The sequence below is a fragment of the Phaethon lepturus genome, unplaced genomic scaffold (assembly GCF_000687285.1).
Source record: "Phaethon lepturus isolate BGI_N335 unplaced genomic scaffold, ASM68728v1 scaffold30465, whole genome shotgun sequence".
Lineage (NCBI taxonomy): Eukaryota > Metazoa > Chordata > Aves > Phaethontiformes > Phaethontidae > Phaethon > Phaethon lepturus.
The window spans coordinates 20,648-36,669 of NW_010539021.1; the positions used below are offsets into that span (position 1 = coordinate 20,648).

The window sequence follows — 16,022 nt, forward strand, 5'->3', positions numbered from 1 at the left end:
ACTGATACTTCACCCTCGCCATGCTTTAATTACACCCAACAATCCCTATAAGTATGTTTACATGCCTTCTGAAAAGAGATGTGGGCTCACTTGGTCAGAAGCTGAGCTATCTACCTGTGTTAATATAGGGCCATGTTTGAGCTGTGAGAGAGAAGATAGGCTTCTTTGCTAAGGGACAGTGTGACAGCATTCAACTGGAAGTCTGGAGATGGCTGAAAGCTGTGCGTGAAGGTAAAGCAAGATCAGATCCTGATGTGAGTAATGGTATGGGTTGCAGTGTATTATTTTCTACATTCTTAGATAATTCCACTTAAGAGTTTCTGAATACACAAATGAAGCACGTGCAAAGCATCATAGATTGAGATCTGTAGGCTAGGTTTGTATGTATATATGTATAAAAATTAAGCTTGCTCCATTTTAAATATTAAAACTTCATGACGTATCATTAGGTAAGCCATATTTACATTAAGTACTTTCCCATATTACTATAATTTTATATTTGATAATGTAAGTAATAAAATCCATATTGTCTTGTTCTAGGTTGAAACTTGAGAGCACATTTGTTATTATTACACAGAGTACCATAATTGCTTTTATGCTATCTAATTCACTTAGGATTAATTTTATTTAAAGGACACTGCTGACCGATATCTGAACTCTTTTTCTAAAATACATACTATTATTATTTGAAAAAGACAACAATACTCACCTTTTTGCAGACGAAGTCACCAGGCAAATACACAATGGATTTCAACCTTAACAGCATGTCATATATCATCTGGGTATCACACCCCTGTTAAAATAGTTAGAATTGTTTGCTCTATTAATTCAGTAACACAAGTGATTATTAGTGCTTACACTGGGCAGCAAAACCCAACAACTCATGAATGATCAAGGGCTTCATAAGTGGAACTCAATCTCAAAACATTATAAGGTTCAGCTTTTAGAGCAAAGACTGAAAGGATTGTAATTTCAGATGCTTATAAAGTTCCCTTTGGGCTGAACATCTGATTTTCTACAGAGTAAGATTCTGTACATCTAAATTTGCTGTGGAAGCTCAATTAGTGCTATGTTCACAGCTATATGGGTCTCTTATTGGAAATAATCCAAGGGAAAAAACCCCAGATCATGTCAAATGTTGATATGAATCTATGAATTCCATGTCTTCAGAAAATGTGGCAGAAACCTTGCAGATATGTAATGTTTATACAGAGATATCATGTGATTATTTTGCAATTATCCCAATAAACAAATTAGTATTAAAATCGTAAGTTTAGACTACTTCTAAAAATGCAGTGTCTCCTTGGTTTTGTTGTCAAAAATCCAATCTTAAGTACCAGATGTAAATTGTATACCAATTGTAAACCATAACATCAGCTTTAATATGTTGATATATCTCATTTGCTTTTTTTTAAATCTCATTTGCTTTTTTTTAACCTCTGCTTTGATACAAAGAAATTAAAAGACAGGCACTTGGCTTTGCCCTGACATGTCTCCATTGACTGAAATATTTCTTAAACCTATTTTGCCTTGCATATTAACAAATGTGTTCTTAAGTGTTGCAAGATGCACAAAACAAGGCTTCTGTCTCAGGAACACCACACATTTCTGCATTCTTCTCTAAAACTACTTGCTTTGAATAAGTCAACTTTATTAACAATGGCAAAGTTCACATCAATTGCAATGGCTAGTTGCATTTTGGTTGGCATCTGCTCCAGTAATTCTGATTCATCTGTAAAAGAAAAAAAAAAAGCAAACTCTGTTAGTTACAAAATATAAAGGAAGATGAAAGAATTTCCATAAAAATAAGCATTGTACAGAAAAATACCTTAATGGAGTTATTCTAACATTTATGAGTTCAAATCAGGAAGCTGCTAATATACTTTTACTAAGATCTGTCGTTTAAGTTACATATCTTCGCTAAAGTTATAACCAGAATATTATATAAATTACTAGAATTTGTGAAGTAGTAAGCGTCATATTGCTTTGGAGTTTTTTTCTTTTCTGAAGTAGATTGAAGATCCTCCTCTCACTTCTTGCACGCAATTCAGAAAAGGACAAATGTGAATTTCACCCTACATCTGTATCTGTACAACCATTCCCACTTGGAGTTGCTACAGAAGTGGAACTGGAAAGCCTTACCCAGCATTCCCTGAGAGTCCCATGTGTATTCATACCAGGTTCGAACACGATTTTGGACCACTTTTGGAATAGAGTAAGTGTTCATATAGGAGACAGTGTTGTCCATACTGGAACGGTAGTGGTTCTGTCCTGCTGTAGCTGCTCCAATTACATCTCTCATCTGCAAGCATCAGTTGTTGTTACTATACATTTCAGCAAACATAGTCTTGATTTGAATATCTTGTCAACAACATATAAAAAGAGTAAAACACTTGTTTGTAAAATCACTAATTATACATTCAGCTGCATGTTTTGAATAGGTGCTTCATCCAATTTTTCAGAAGTATTACAGATTTAATCTAATTGTGTTGGAAAGCCTATATTTATGGAATTGTTTGTGGGTTTTAGCTTATTTTTCTTTCTCATATTTCTGGACATGGATGAAAAATATAGATAATGTTTTTCGTAAAAAGCTGTAATAATACTACTCTGCATTTGGTGTGCAACGCAAGTCAGAAATGAAGCAAACTGGGCTAAATTTCTCTAACAACATAATCTGGCACCACTAGAATTAAGATCCAGCTGCTGTTTAAATAGTTAAGGGAATATAGATCAGCCCTATAAATGCACTTTGAGCTGAAAGGTGACCTTGAAGATTTTAGTGCAAAAACATCATTTAACATTCCAACACAAATGTAATACAGTTTTTAGAAAATGGGTCAGCTAGTGTTCATAGATATTCCTTCTTCAAGATCATAACTGTATAAACATGTTTTTAGTAGAATGGCTTCATATTGCAGTGGCCCAGGATTAGTATGCCAGTGGGCTGAATTCTGCTTTTTATTAGAGATGCAATTGATTGCAGTAGTAATAACAATTTCTAGGCAAGTGTGCTAAACCAGGAATAACTCAGTAAATTTAAGAACTCTTTGTAAACAGTAATTATAAGAAACTGCAATGAAGCTATTCATGTGTTAAAATTTAAGGTCTGAGTCTGCAAATGACTATACTGGTTACAAAAACTAATCTTCAGAATCTTCTTGGGAATGGTGCTTTCATTGACAGTTATAGAAATTTAGGAAAAAAATATGAATATGCAAACTCTGAAGTTTAATCCAATATACTTGAATTCAATAGTTTTCCAGATGAAGTATTTTATATGGACTTCTTTGTTTTATTTTTGATAATTCTTGTTTATGGATGAATTTTAAATAGCATGGGCAAGAGTCTGTTTCGTGATGGTTATCTCTTCTTGCACTTCTAAGCAGCAAGAGACATACGCGATTTTTCATTATTCGATTGAACTTTTTCAAATCCTGCATTCAAAATAAAAATGAAATTTCAGTTTTCATTTCTATTTTTTCATAATAATTCTTCCAATAACAAGCATGTACAAATCAAGAGGACTGGAAAGATTTCTACGGGAATTTGGTTCTCACATAGGAACCATGGCATTTGTTTTTCTGTAGGCAATGTATTTTAAAACCTATAGATCTAAACCCCAAGTTTAATAGTTACAAACCAGAAATATCTGAGTTCTATCCATTTGGAAATATAACTGATTTGCTGTGGTATGGACTTTTTTTAAATCTCTTGCCAAATAAGAACCAAGAGAAATAGAAAACAGTTAATTTGCAGGTTAACAAATATACTGTAATTTATGGAAGAGAGCAGAATTCCAGTTTGTCAAAAATCTTGGGATTTCCATTAAGAATATTGTCTTGCCAGTAGTATTGAGTGTGACTTATTAAATAATTTGTACATATTAATATCATACCTACAATTATAATTTTTATATCAGATTTAACAGTATAATGTGAATGTCAAGAAACTGTCTCCTTGGCTGTGAGGAAGAAAAAAGGAATTATACATAGTTCCAAGAATCTTCCATGTCCTGCAGAGTCTTGGCTTTAAATCCGCTTGTATGCAAAAGGGCTACAAAACTGAGAACTGATTAAACACATGTATTTGTCAGAAGAATACGTATGGATAAGAGTTAAATAGAGGCACATTCAGATGGAAGATAAACCTTTTCCTAGAACTAAACACCATTAAATTGTATATATTATCACTACATCACAGTAATTTGAACATATCTAATTACTGATTTTTTGATGTACCTGACCAATTAAACTGGAGAAGACAAAGACACCCAAGAAAAAATTCAGCAGTTGAAAAACTATCTCAAACAGAGTTTGTGGTTCTGGAAGGCCACCGATGGTGATTAAAGTACGAACCGCCCAGTAGTAACACCTCAGATACCTGTGGATACAGACAGCATTTTTGTTATTGACTGTAGGTACTTATGTGGTTGAAGTTAAGCATATACCTACCTGAGTTTGGCCTTTCAGTGATGCTTATTAGTCTAAAAGACTCAGCATTCTTTATAAAGCGTTATGATTTTACAAATAATACAGTTACGTAAATCATATTGTGCTGAATGTTCTCACTGACAGCAAAATAAGAATATATGCGAAATGCAGCAGTTACTGTTCTCCAGTAACTCTATGCAGCATTACTGAGGACTTCTATAACAAATTGCCAAGGTGGACATTACAGTGTTACAATGCCATCTGTGAAGATGCCATGATGTTAAAAGCAGTGTAAAAGTTCTAGAGACATCACGGAGTTTATCTGTAGCATACTAGATGCACACACAACTGAAGGTCTCTTCCAAGGCTTCACGTGATGACACCAGTGTGAAGCCTTATGGTGGGCACAACAGATGCAGTCTTGTCCTTCTCGTGTCCATTAATTTTCCTACCCCTTTAACCACATTGGTCTTCCTCCCACTCTGCTTCTGAGCACCCTTCATTGGCTCTGCCTCCTGGGTTATGTCAAAAAGAAGTTACATGTTTCTACAAACTGTGTGTTAATCCAGCTTTTCCAAACCACTTCACTTACTCAGCACTGAAAGGTTGACGCCTGCATTAACTTCTAGTGGCTGGCCTCCACTACCCCTTCTATCACCTTAACACTTTCTTGCCACCTTTGCTGCTTTCCCTCATTTCTGGGAAAAGCTGTCCATCAATGGCTACTAAACCACCTTGTTAACAGCCTTCAAGACTTTTCTCAGAACTCTCACGATCTAGAAGCCAAATATAGCAGTGAGCAATGGTCAGTCACTAAGACTCTGCTTCAACGTGTGGCTTGTGTTGACTCCTTCCCTGTGTCCATCTGCTGTCTCTCACTTAGACCTGAATTGTGATCACTTTGCACAGCCCTCTTTGTACAGCCTTGTGCATGACAGAGCCTGTTGCATTCATGCAGTGTATTTCTATTTAGTATGATAACACAAGTTTATGAAAACAACAAAGGACCTAGACAAATTTTTTTTTAAATTTTTTGAGGGTAGACATACTAACTCTCTTTTTTATATACATAGAGTGTCTTGGCATCTCTAAGCTTCTGTTTTAAATTTCGTTCTAGAACATGGCACCACTAGTAATGCAGCATCCCTCATATTGTGCAGCAGGGATTAGCTCAAATCATTGTCGTGAATGTGCTATCATTTCCTTCTTTTCTGAGCTAACAGCTAATGGGTTTAGGAATATTTTTAAAGACCCCTTATTAATTGGAATTTGACTTCTTAAGTCTCTGTACAATCAGACTTCAGCTTCACTAATGATTAGAAGTGGAAGTTCATTTTCCTTAATTGTACAATGAGATTTTCTATTATTTTATCTATTACTATTGCTTGTGATGCAATCAAGATTCCTTCTGTTTGTTGAATTTTATCGTGTTTGAAACAAATTAAAAGAAAAAAACAAAAACAGAATAAATACTTTTGGAGGTGTTTGTTTTGAACTAGATAGTCTTGCATGAACCTTTTCATGTCTACCCTGAATCTGAGGCCACCTGATCTGCTTCCACACTTCAGGTGTACATTTTAATTTGATTGCCTCCACTTTTAAACTGCTCTCTTATTAAGATATAAACTCCACTGCTATTAATGACTGGTCCACATAACAATACAACTGGAGGGTCAGTTTTGTGCAAATATGAGAAAATAAACTCATAATAACAACAAATTCCAATAAGGGGTTTTTTTTAAAATCACTCCAAAGCGTTTCCAAGTCTTTTACTTAAAATGTCAGGCTTTACCAAGCAATTGATTTTTGCTTTTCATTAAAAAGACACTTTTTTCTTGGATGCAGATTAATGAAATAGAGTAACAATGATCACTTTTACCATCGTTTTCTAGTTTCAGATTTTAAATCCCAGAACTGACTGTTTTCATTCAGACTTCTTAATTAAAAAAATTAATTGCATATCTGCCATCATAACATTTTTCCTTGTTAGGGGTGCAAAATGAACAGCTGGATTACACCACTATAATATTTTCACTCAGGTTCAAAAAAGATCACCACCTATGCATGCTTCCAGCAAAGTATGTGTAAGTGTCAGCTTTCTCTAAGACTTCCGTAGCATAAATAAATAGAAAAACCTCAGATCTGTTTTGGAAGAATTGCAGATTTAAGCATAAAATGATGTCTCTGGCTTGTCTGAGGGGAATTACCATATAAAGCATATTAATAGCACATTCATTTGCCATCACTGAGAACACTGTAGTGCTTGAAACATGTATAATTTATGAATATAAAAGTAAAGAAATTCACATTACTTCTGTGCTAGTTACTATAGGAAAGGAAAGTAATTAACCAGCTCCCTCACTCCCAATGGCCTTGGATGCCAAGCTTGGTAAATGCACCATAACAAACAATATAATCTTAATTTTGGGAATGTCTACAAAGAAGGAAAGCAGCTCCTTGAAGGAATTTAGGGGTCACATTCTTCTTTGTGGTGTTGTGTATCCAAAACGTGAGAGTTTTTTTCAGACCTGCCCACCCCTTTCTGAAGATGTAGTTAATACAATATCTTCTTCTGTAATTTTACTTCAAAAGAAACCTTCTACTGGCAAAGTCACATGATGTTCACTATCTCTTAGGCACAGGTTTTACATTTTCTCCGTTTACTCATTTTATTGTTTTAATTTTAATCTGAAATAAAAGTTACACCATTGGAATATAAAACATCTTTTTTCCTTAAGAAGGGGAGAAATGAGATTATAAATTTGTTTAAGGAAAGTCAGAAAAAAACAGACTCCTATTTCAACAGTATTAGCAGCTCTGCTTCCTACTAGCTAGCGTCTGGAAACCATCATTGCTCATCATACGACTTACTAGCCTGCTGTAAAATTACTGTTGAAGCAAACAACATGAGACAAGAAAGGGATCTTCCCTCCGCACAACCCAGAGAGTAAGTTTATCCTTCAGGCAATCAAACTCATAGATTTTTCCCTAAAATAAATCCTAGGTATAAAAACATTCAGAAACACTGCTAATAAGATACTTTGCAATATTATGACAATAGAAATATCTTTTGCATAAAAGTCCATTTTAGAATATGCTAAACTTCTTATGTGGTTTTGGTTAATAAAGGTAAATCAAACCTTTGTGCACGTGGCGACCAGATTTTAAGGTGGTATTCACACATCCATTTCAGCCCAGGGAAGCACTATTTCAGGGCTATTACATTTGATTCCTCTCAGATTACAGCTGGGGTGGGTTTAAGCAGGGTAAAGAAGTGGCCTTTATAAACTTCTACTCTAATGACCCCCTTCTTGGTACCTCTTTTTCTTGACTTGTTCACAGGTAACTGTGGGTACGATGATCTCAGACAGGATGGCGTAATCTGTAAAGCCTTTATCTAAAAAGTACAGCTGCAGGTAGCAGGTCTGAAAGCATTAGGTCTGACATGAGATGGGCTGTGCATTGCCTGGAGGCACAGAACTGCCTCTGTACAGCAAGCGTTGTGAGTGTGACCCATCAGACCTATCGCAAGTGTAACATATAGCTGATACCCACGAGACACCTTTTAAGATATGCCAGTCTTACGGGCTGTGCATTGGCTATGTGCATTGGGCAATGCGTACCAAAGAAGCAGTTCCAGACACGTACAGGGACCATTTTCTGGGACTTCAAGATACCCTCTAAGTCTGTGCCCAGCGCAGGAAGGCAGCAAGCTATAGAGATACATGATCAGGATGCAAATAGATGTTTTGATTAACAAGTATGCTGGAGAATTTTGCAGACTGCTTGTGGATGGCTTGCAAACAACAGAAGAAATACACAAAGTGGAATGATGTGTTTTGCCTAAATTTAATGCTGACCTGGGATTCACATGAGAACTTCAGCTCCCTAGTTTTAATTTCCCTTGTGGGCAGTGATGAAAGAGACAGGTACTTCCATGGGACAATTCAGAACGTCTGTGTTCCTGCCTTGAATCCCTTTCTAGAGGATTTGTCCATTTTTCTGAGGAATTAGGGAGACCAATCTCTTATTTAGGGAGTTAAATTAGATTGTAAATAAACACATATAGTTCAAATTGTTCACTTAGCTATAATTTTCAATAATAACTAATAATTTTCAATATCCTGCTGCCGCGGTTACATAGGCTCTACACTACGGTGTTGCATCAGAGGTGCTATCCTTCTGCATTAGGAGAGACTGAAGTCTGTCTGCCTAATTATACCAAGCTCATGAGTGCAGTTTTAATGCTGGGAACACCTTGTGTGGCTAATTTAGGTGCGTTGCAGGGAGATAAAGTTGATTGCCTTTTGCATCTCAGGTCAAAGGCTTTGACTGAAGGCTGCCATGCAAAAGACTTCAGATGTCCTTGGACCAGCACTAACACTTTAGAGCCTGGACACGAGCTGGAAAAGAATACAGCTAGCAGAACTTTGCAAAAAGAGCTACTTTGACAATTTTGCTTGTCATTTGAGTGCTGTATACAGCTGTTAGTTACAAATCAAAGTTCACCAGTTAGTATGCCCGCTTAAGAACATATGTATATATATATAATCAAACTGATGAGGAAAACTGTTGTCTGTGTATTCTTTTTAGCCTGGAAAGGAAAAAAAAAAAAGATCTTAGAGGTGTGGACATTTTTAAGAACTGTTTTTGGCCATAACTAGCAACATTTTATGGACACAGCAGGGTTTCTACATAAAACATTCATGCTACTAAATTGGTGCCAAATCATTTGCTTTGGGTCAGTGTAATCTGAGACCACTAGAATTTGCATTTATTTGCCAAACTGCTTGCTGTCATTTTTTTAAATTAGCTAAGAAACTATGTTTGTCTTATGTTGCTTCTGAATGTGTTTCCATTCTATGTGAGACCAATGGCATACTTTGCTTCAAATATTGGCAACTCTGACTGCTATGTGAAAGGAAATTACATTTGCACTGCTGTGCCATAATAGCTGTACTGGTCACTTTTTCTGACAGATTCTCCCTGGATTGTTCTTAATTCCTGCTTTCCAAATAAATGAATATACCTAGAGGTATGTTGTCTGATATGTTTATATTCACATTGCATCTTCAAAAATAACTAATGTTCACACAATGCCTCTCTGTCAAAAATCCCCAAATATTCAACAATCAGGTAGTATGTCATGCCTGATCCTCTAAGGCAATGACTATCCCATACAGAAGGCATTTTCTGTTAGTGGGAAACCAAGCTATAGTTTATGATATGCAGTTCAACATGGGATACTCTTTGGGGTTTCATGTACATGAGACCATATAATCCAGTATGAGTTAGATACAGGCAAAATAATAAAGTCATACATTCACCAACCAATGTCAAGATGAGGTAGGTTAATGGCTTAATGAGGTTTATATTCTAATATGCATTTTATTTCAGCATCTCAGTTTAATGCAGACCTTGAATTATCACTTTATTATTATTGCTGTTTATAAAAAATTCTGCCCTAAATCCCATGTGATTTCAGTATGATGTCATTTGAGAAGTGTTTTTGTCTCCTCATGGAAAAGGTATCACAAAATATTAAAAAACCTGACCATTGCCTCTGGGCACAACTACATTGTCTGTGATCAAGTTAGCAAATAATGTTTACCAATTGTTTCCCTGAGTGGAATGTAAAATATTCTTGTCTGTGAAAAACAGGAAGAATTTCTTGCCTGTTCTCTAGGCTGTACTGAAGAAACATTAAAAACTTGAAGACTGAGAAAGCACTCTACTTTCGGAGTTTTCAGGTTGCTCAGTCTTAGCTACCTTGTTTTTTAATTATGAGGCAAGTATTCCCCAGAATGACATTAATAAAAATAGCTATAATGGAAACTCATTCTGCATTTTTCTTGTCAGATTTCTGGAAGCCTTGATCCTGTGAATAAATATCTGTGTATAACTTCACGTACATATGTGGTCCCACTGAGCTCCATGAGCCTGTTTGCACGTGTCTGACTGCAGTACTTAAGATGTGTATTTTCATGGTGTGTGGGAACTTCAATCATGACTTTTTTTTTGGAGAGAACCCTAATTATAAAAAATCAATTGTTCTTTACACAAAGTACCTTTCGCTCTTAAAGGCTATTTTCTTACCCTTCAAGAGAGTGACTTCACACCAAACTCATGAAGTCTGACAAAATTACAAGGAAGAGGAGTATGTCTCCAAGAGAAACATGAAGAGTTGTTTAAAGGGTGATTTATGACAGCAGTAGTATATTATATGCAGTTTTGTAAAGAATGTTATTAACGAACAAATTGAGCTTCTGTGGCTTTAACTTTATCATGGCCTTTGAAAGAAGTGAAAGTTCATACATCTGAACCTACTAGATATCTTTTTATATAACTACACACAAAATGTATTATGACTTTGCTATTTTTTCTTGCTTCTTCTCCACCATCTTAATGAATGTCCCTTACTTGGCACCCATCCTAGTGCTGTCACGAGGAGTTTGTGGAAAAGTGTGACAATATCCAGTCCTTCCCACTGGAGACACTCTGCCACATGTTTAAGCATGACCTTTTCAAAAGATCAGAGAAAGTGGGTGGAATTTTTTCAGACCAATCACCTTGGTGTTTAGAGGGGCTAAAATGTTGCATTTTAATGACACAATGCTGTGTGGCAGAAAAAAATAATCTGTGTCTCTGATTCCTTTGAGGGATTGTTCTGCAATCCTTCTAACAGTTCCCATGTGCATATGAAATCAGTAAGTTTAATTTATGACCCTTGTTGCTTTCTAAATGTTTAATTAAGTTGGTGCTTAGCACTGACTCATAAACCTATAAAAGCTGAAAGTGGTAAACTGATTATTCACTGCACCTGCCCTCCAAATATGTGTAAGTAATGAAAGCTGCTAATCAGCAGTCACGGTGCTAAAAGTTTGCTATCCAAGCACTTGTAAAGTAAGGGCATACCCTGCAAGCAAAGGTATGGGAAAAGGAGGGGGATGCAGGAAGGAGCAAAATCAACAAAAACCTCTTGCAAGAGGAAAGGACTTACATGTTTCCTTTGCCATCATACACCCATCTGGTGCTGCCAAGTCCTTCATAAGCTGAAGCCCAATAATACACGCATGCATTAATGTGCAAGATAAACAGCAAGTATCCAGTTGTTCGAATGACCCTACAAAAGTCAACAGATTCCTGTAAAACAACTTCCATTTTTCTTTCCTTTCAATATGGAACCCATTGCTTTTTTTGACTAATGTTTATGTTAAGCGTCCACTAAATAGTTCCTCACATGTATTGCTCTGTGAAAAAAAATAGGTGGCAGTTACCTGTCTCTTATTTTGTCCAAGGTCAAATAAATATCTTTCCTACAATATTTGACACAGGGTAATTTTAAAGTTATGGTTCCCTGAGGACTTTGTCCTCAGGTCGAGGGAGGTGATTCTGCCCCTCTACCCCACCTGGGGTACTGCATCCAGCTCCGGAGCCCTCACCACAGGAAAGACATGGACCTGTTGGAGTGGGTCCAGAGGAGGGCCACAAAGATGATCAGAGGGCTGGAGCACCTCTCCTCTGAGGACAAACTGAGAGAGTTGGGGTTGTTCAGCCTGGAGAAGAGAAGGCTCTGGGGCGACCTCATTGCAGCTTTCCAGTACTTAAAGGGGGCCTATAGGAAAGGTGGAGACAGAATTTTTAGCAGGGCCTGTAGCAATAGGACAAGGAGTGATGGTTTTAAAATAAAAGATGGCAGATTTCAACTAGATAGAAGGAATAAATATTTCACAATGAGGGTGGTGAAACACTGGCACAGGTTGCCCCAAGAGGTGGTAGCTGTCCCACCCTGGCAACGTTCAAGGTCAGGTCGGAGGGGGCTCTGAGCAACCTGATCTACTTGAAGATGTCCCTGCTGATTGCAGAGGGTTGGACTAGATGACCTTTAAAGGTCCCTTCCAATCCAAAGATTTTATGATTCTATACTTCTATGACTTTATAATCCACTTAACTTGCTATGAATATTTACAGAAAATTGAAGCTATATTAATGAGGTGAGATGGTACAAACTAATGTGTTTGCCCAACTCTGTTCAATGGTTGGACTTGATGATCTTGAAGGTCCTTTCCAACCTAGTGATTCTGTGAAGATAGGCTCTAAACCTGTGAACCAAAACCAAGAAATGTTTGAGGTAGAAATGAACTGCTTTACAAGAGCTGTGCTAGGAAGCCTGCAGTAAATCTTCTAAATAGCGTGATTTATTGGCTACAGCAGGAGTTATATCATTCCTAATTGCAGTTCTTATGCTTATGGCCAGTTCTTTGAAGAACACCAGTGATGAGCTACTTAAGCACCAAGCAGCTTTCTGTTTAATACAATAATGATCTCATTGTATATCCCCTGTTCAGTACACGGGAATCAAAAGAAAGATCTGGATTTAACTCTCCATTCAAATTCATACAGGCAAGGGATAAATAAGAAGGAAAAGTATCAGCCCTTGCCTGAACACTGGGAGGCTGGTACATAATGAGTTTATCTGCTACAGCTAGAATTCAATGCAGTTTGCAGTGTACAGTAATTGAGTGGTTTTATGAAAATTTAATAAGATCTAACTAAGTTTTGCTAGCTCTATTCCTATAAGCTCAAACTAATAAGTTTCAGAAGATAATCCACACAGGCACATACACTTGCTGCGTAGAAGTTTAGTTTGACATCATCCTGTTAATCAAATGGTGACCATACCAGGATCTCAGATCCAAACAATATTGCTACATTCAAATAAAATGCAGTAGTTTGCACAAACAGCCCATCTTTTTTATATTTTTTAGTTCCTATTTGTGCTTTTTTTTCTGTATAACTACCTCTCTTCTCCATTTGTCCTTTTTCTCTCCTTACCTTAATGCCTTCTGGTAAGCCAGTTAAAAGATCTTTGCCATATAAATGTTTTTACCAATGAGCACCTCAAAAACTGGGAGTCAGCGTTTTCTGAAGTATGTATTAAAGCATTGTATCAGGGCACGGCATGACATATTTAATAGGTGCTATTGCAAACACAAAATATAATATTCTGGTAGCACAGTACGGAGGCATTTTTTTTCTACCACAAACCTTATCAATGCACTGATGGGAAAGCCTATAGATAACAAAGTGTCAATACTGTTAACCCTATATATACTGAGCAATACTGAAGTCCATGTGCTCTACCATTATTTTTCTGCACATCTTCAGTGGGATTTAAAATTGCATTTTACTTATGAAGAGTGCTCTACTTCACACATTTCAGGTTTCTGACCTCTTAAGAGTATGATGTAGAAAATTAATTTGCTTTGTAAGATTTACATTCTGCAATTTACATTCTGCAAGTAATTTAATATTGGAAAATGTAAATGGGCCTGTGACCAGGAAGCAAAGATACAAGCAGCAACACAGAATTCTGGCACTCAATCAACACCACGCTACAAATCTGTCTAACAAGGCAGAACAGCTCTGCAGAGTAGCTGGCTCTGCCTTTCCAGCTACTTCCATACATTTTACAAGACCAATGAGATCTTGTCTTTCTAAATGAGCACATTCCCTCTTTTGTGACACACAAATCAACATCATATCCCTCAAAGTTAGGGTAGTTTGAAGATATAGACATCTTATTCTCAAATTGCCCTTTAAACAATCATTTCACATTCCATACTTTTATATAGTGTGAAACTCTTTCCCTTGCAAAACTGTCTATTTGGGTGAAAATGGGTTTGCTAACATGTTCTCATTTCCTTGAATGTCATATACACACAACGGTATTGTTACATATCAGCTAATTACTTGATTCAAACCATCTATATTAAAAGTCCATACCTTTCAGTACTCACTGCAAATATTATAGGACATACAGAAAAGTAATTGAATTATGACTCCAAAGCAAAGGAAGTAATATGTAAATCAGTTAATTAATTTTAAAAGTTCTCAACATTAGAAAAAGTTGAAAAATATAAGCAAGAGAGATGAAAACATCCTTTTTAATGAGATTAGAAATTGGAGAAGGTAGGGAGGCAGTGATTCAGAAACTGACATACAATTTCTTCATCTTGTGGAAAGTCAGACAAGCCTTCTCTTGTATCAGCAAGAATTCTAATAAATAAATAAATAAATAAATAAAACCACAAAAGACTTTTCAATAAGTGAAATGAGAGGGCAACATGAGAATAAGATTTGTGGAGGTCAGCATCTCAAAAATACTTTAGCAGAACTTTCAAACTTCCAAGTTTTGTTTTATTTTACAGGTATATGAAACATGTTTCAAACTCCTTTTGAATTATCTAGTTTCTAAATCTCATAAAATATCTCATTTGCAATATACCAAGTTTACCATTTAAGTGCAATAATCTCTGAAACAGAATAAGATGGTAAACAACAGATTCCTCAGTCTGCTGCAGCAGCACAAAGGAACAATATGTGGGACAAAAACTGGGATGGGGAAAAAAATATGTTAATGTAGGAATTCCACAGGATAAACTAGGGCTGATGACACTGACAGTAGATGACAATAATGGTGACACAGTAGATGGGTTCATTGGGTCTTAATAGCGTCACTGACTGCTGAGGGGCCTATGAGACTTGCCATACACATGTCCGGTGACTGCTTGAGTTGGTTCCAATATTATTCTAGTCAATGCAGAAGGTGAGAACATAGTGCAGTGGACAACAGTTATAATGACTATTTGAGATCTGTGCTGGATTGATTCTCATTCCAAGTTTAGCCAATGCAGTGGAGGATCAAGATTCTGTATATGCCATGTTCATGGTGAGAGCGTATTTGAAGAAAAATATTGACACAGCTCAAGCTCATGACTTACTAAGTACAAGTAAACAACTACTGAGCATTTGGCACTGCTATTAGCAACCTAAAGAAACCATTCTTTATCTCTTTCACTAAGGGAACTTCTGATACCTCTGATCAGTTAAATTTCAACAGGAGCTTCAGTCTGGTGAACAATTTACCTGAACCGGGCCAGCTGAACTGAGTTAGATTTCATATGTAAGTGAAACTTTACATTTGTTATTTTAATCATTACAATAAAGACAAATATTTAAAAAAACCCTTAAATTAAAGATGTATCATATTCCATCCCGTGCTTCACTGAGAAGTCCTGAAATCAAATGAAATGCATACTGTGCCAAGCTTTACATGCTACAAGAGTTTAATAAGCACATACCTGTAGATGTATGCTTTGTCCAGGATAGCTTCCAAACGATCATTAAACTCAAAGAATGTGTTATGCTGAATGGAAAACGAATGAAAGTAATTCAATTACTATTCCTCACCACTCATTTCTAACAGTACAGACATTAGTTCACATATACATTTCGAAAAGAATGGATTTTTCAGTAGTCTGACTTTCTTTAAACATTTAACTAAAATGTTAGTGCAAAGCAAAGATGAAAATTGAGTTAAACATTGTTTTGGGTGTTGAATGTCCTGTTAATCTGATTATAGAAATAAACATGCTGTTTAGGTCAGACTGCTGCAGATGAACAACTTCTACTTGGGCAACTTTATCAGAAAGAATTACATACATTCTGAAATTTCAGTAATTCTCAGTAAGTCATCATAGGTATCAATGATCACATACTAGACAATACCATGTAGGAACAATTCCT

The 16,022-nt window shown here is 36.3% G+C and overlaps 1 protein-coding gene across 1 annotated transcript in view; it reads right to left on the minus strand.

Moving 5' to 3' along the window:
- CNGB1 (cyclic nucleotide gated channel beta 1) overlaps positions 1-16,022 on the minus strand; it is a gene marked incomplete at its 5' end in the record, with an annotated part of 35,179 nt that overhangs the window by 11,671 nt on the left and 7,486 nt on the right. The window contains 6 exons of the mRNA XM_010287003.1: positions 710-793; positions 1,635-1,732; positions 2,143-2,302; positions 4,242-4,383; positions 11,434-11,556; positions 15,578-15,642. Of these exons, the coding sequence (XP_010285305.1) occupies positions 710-793; positions 1,635-1,732; positions 2,143-2,302; positions 4,242-4,383; positions 11,434-11,556; positions 15,578-15,642 (672 nt within the window). The remainder of the gene's footprint in view (positions 1-709; positions 794-1,634; positions 1,733-2,142; positions 2,303-4,241; positions 4,384-11,433; positions 11,557-15,577; positions 15,643-16,022) is intronic.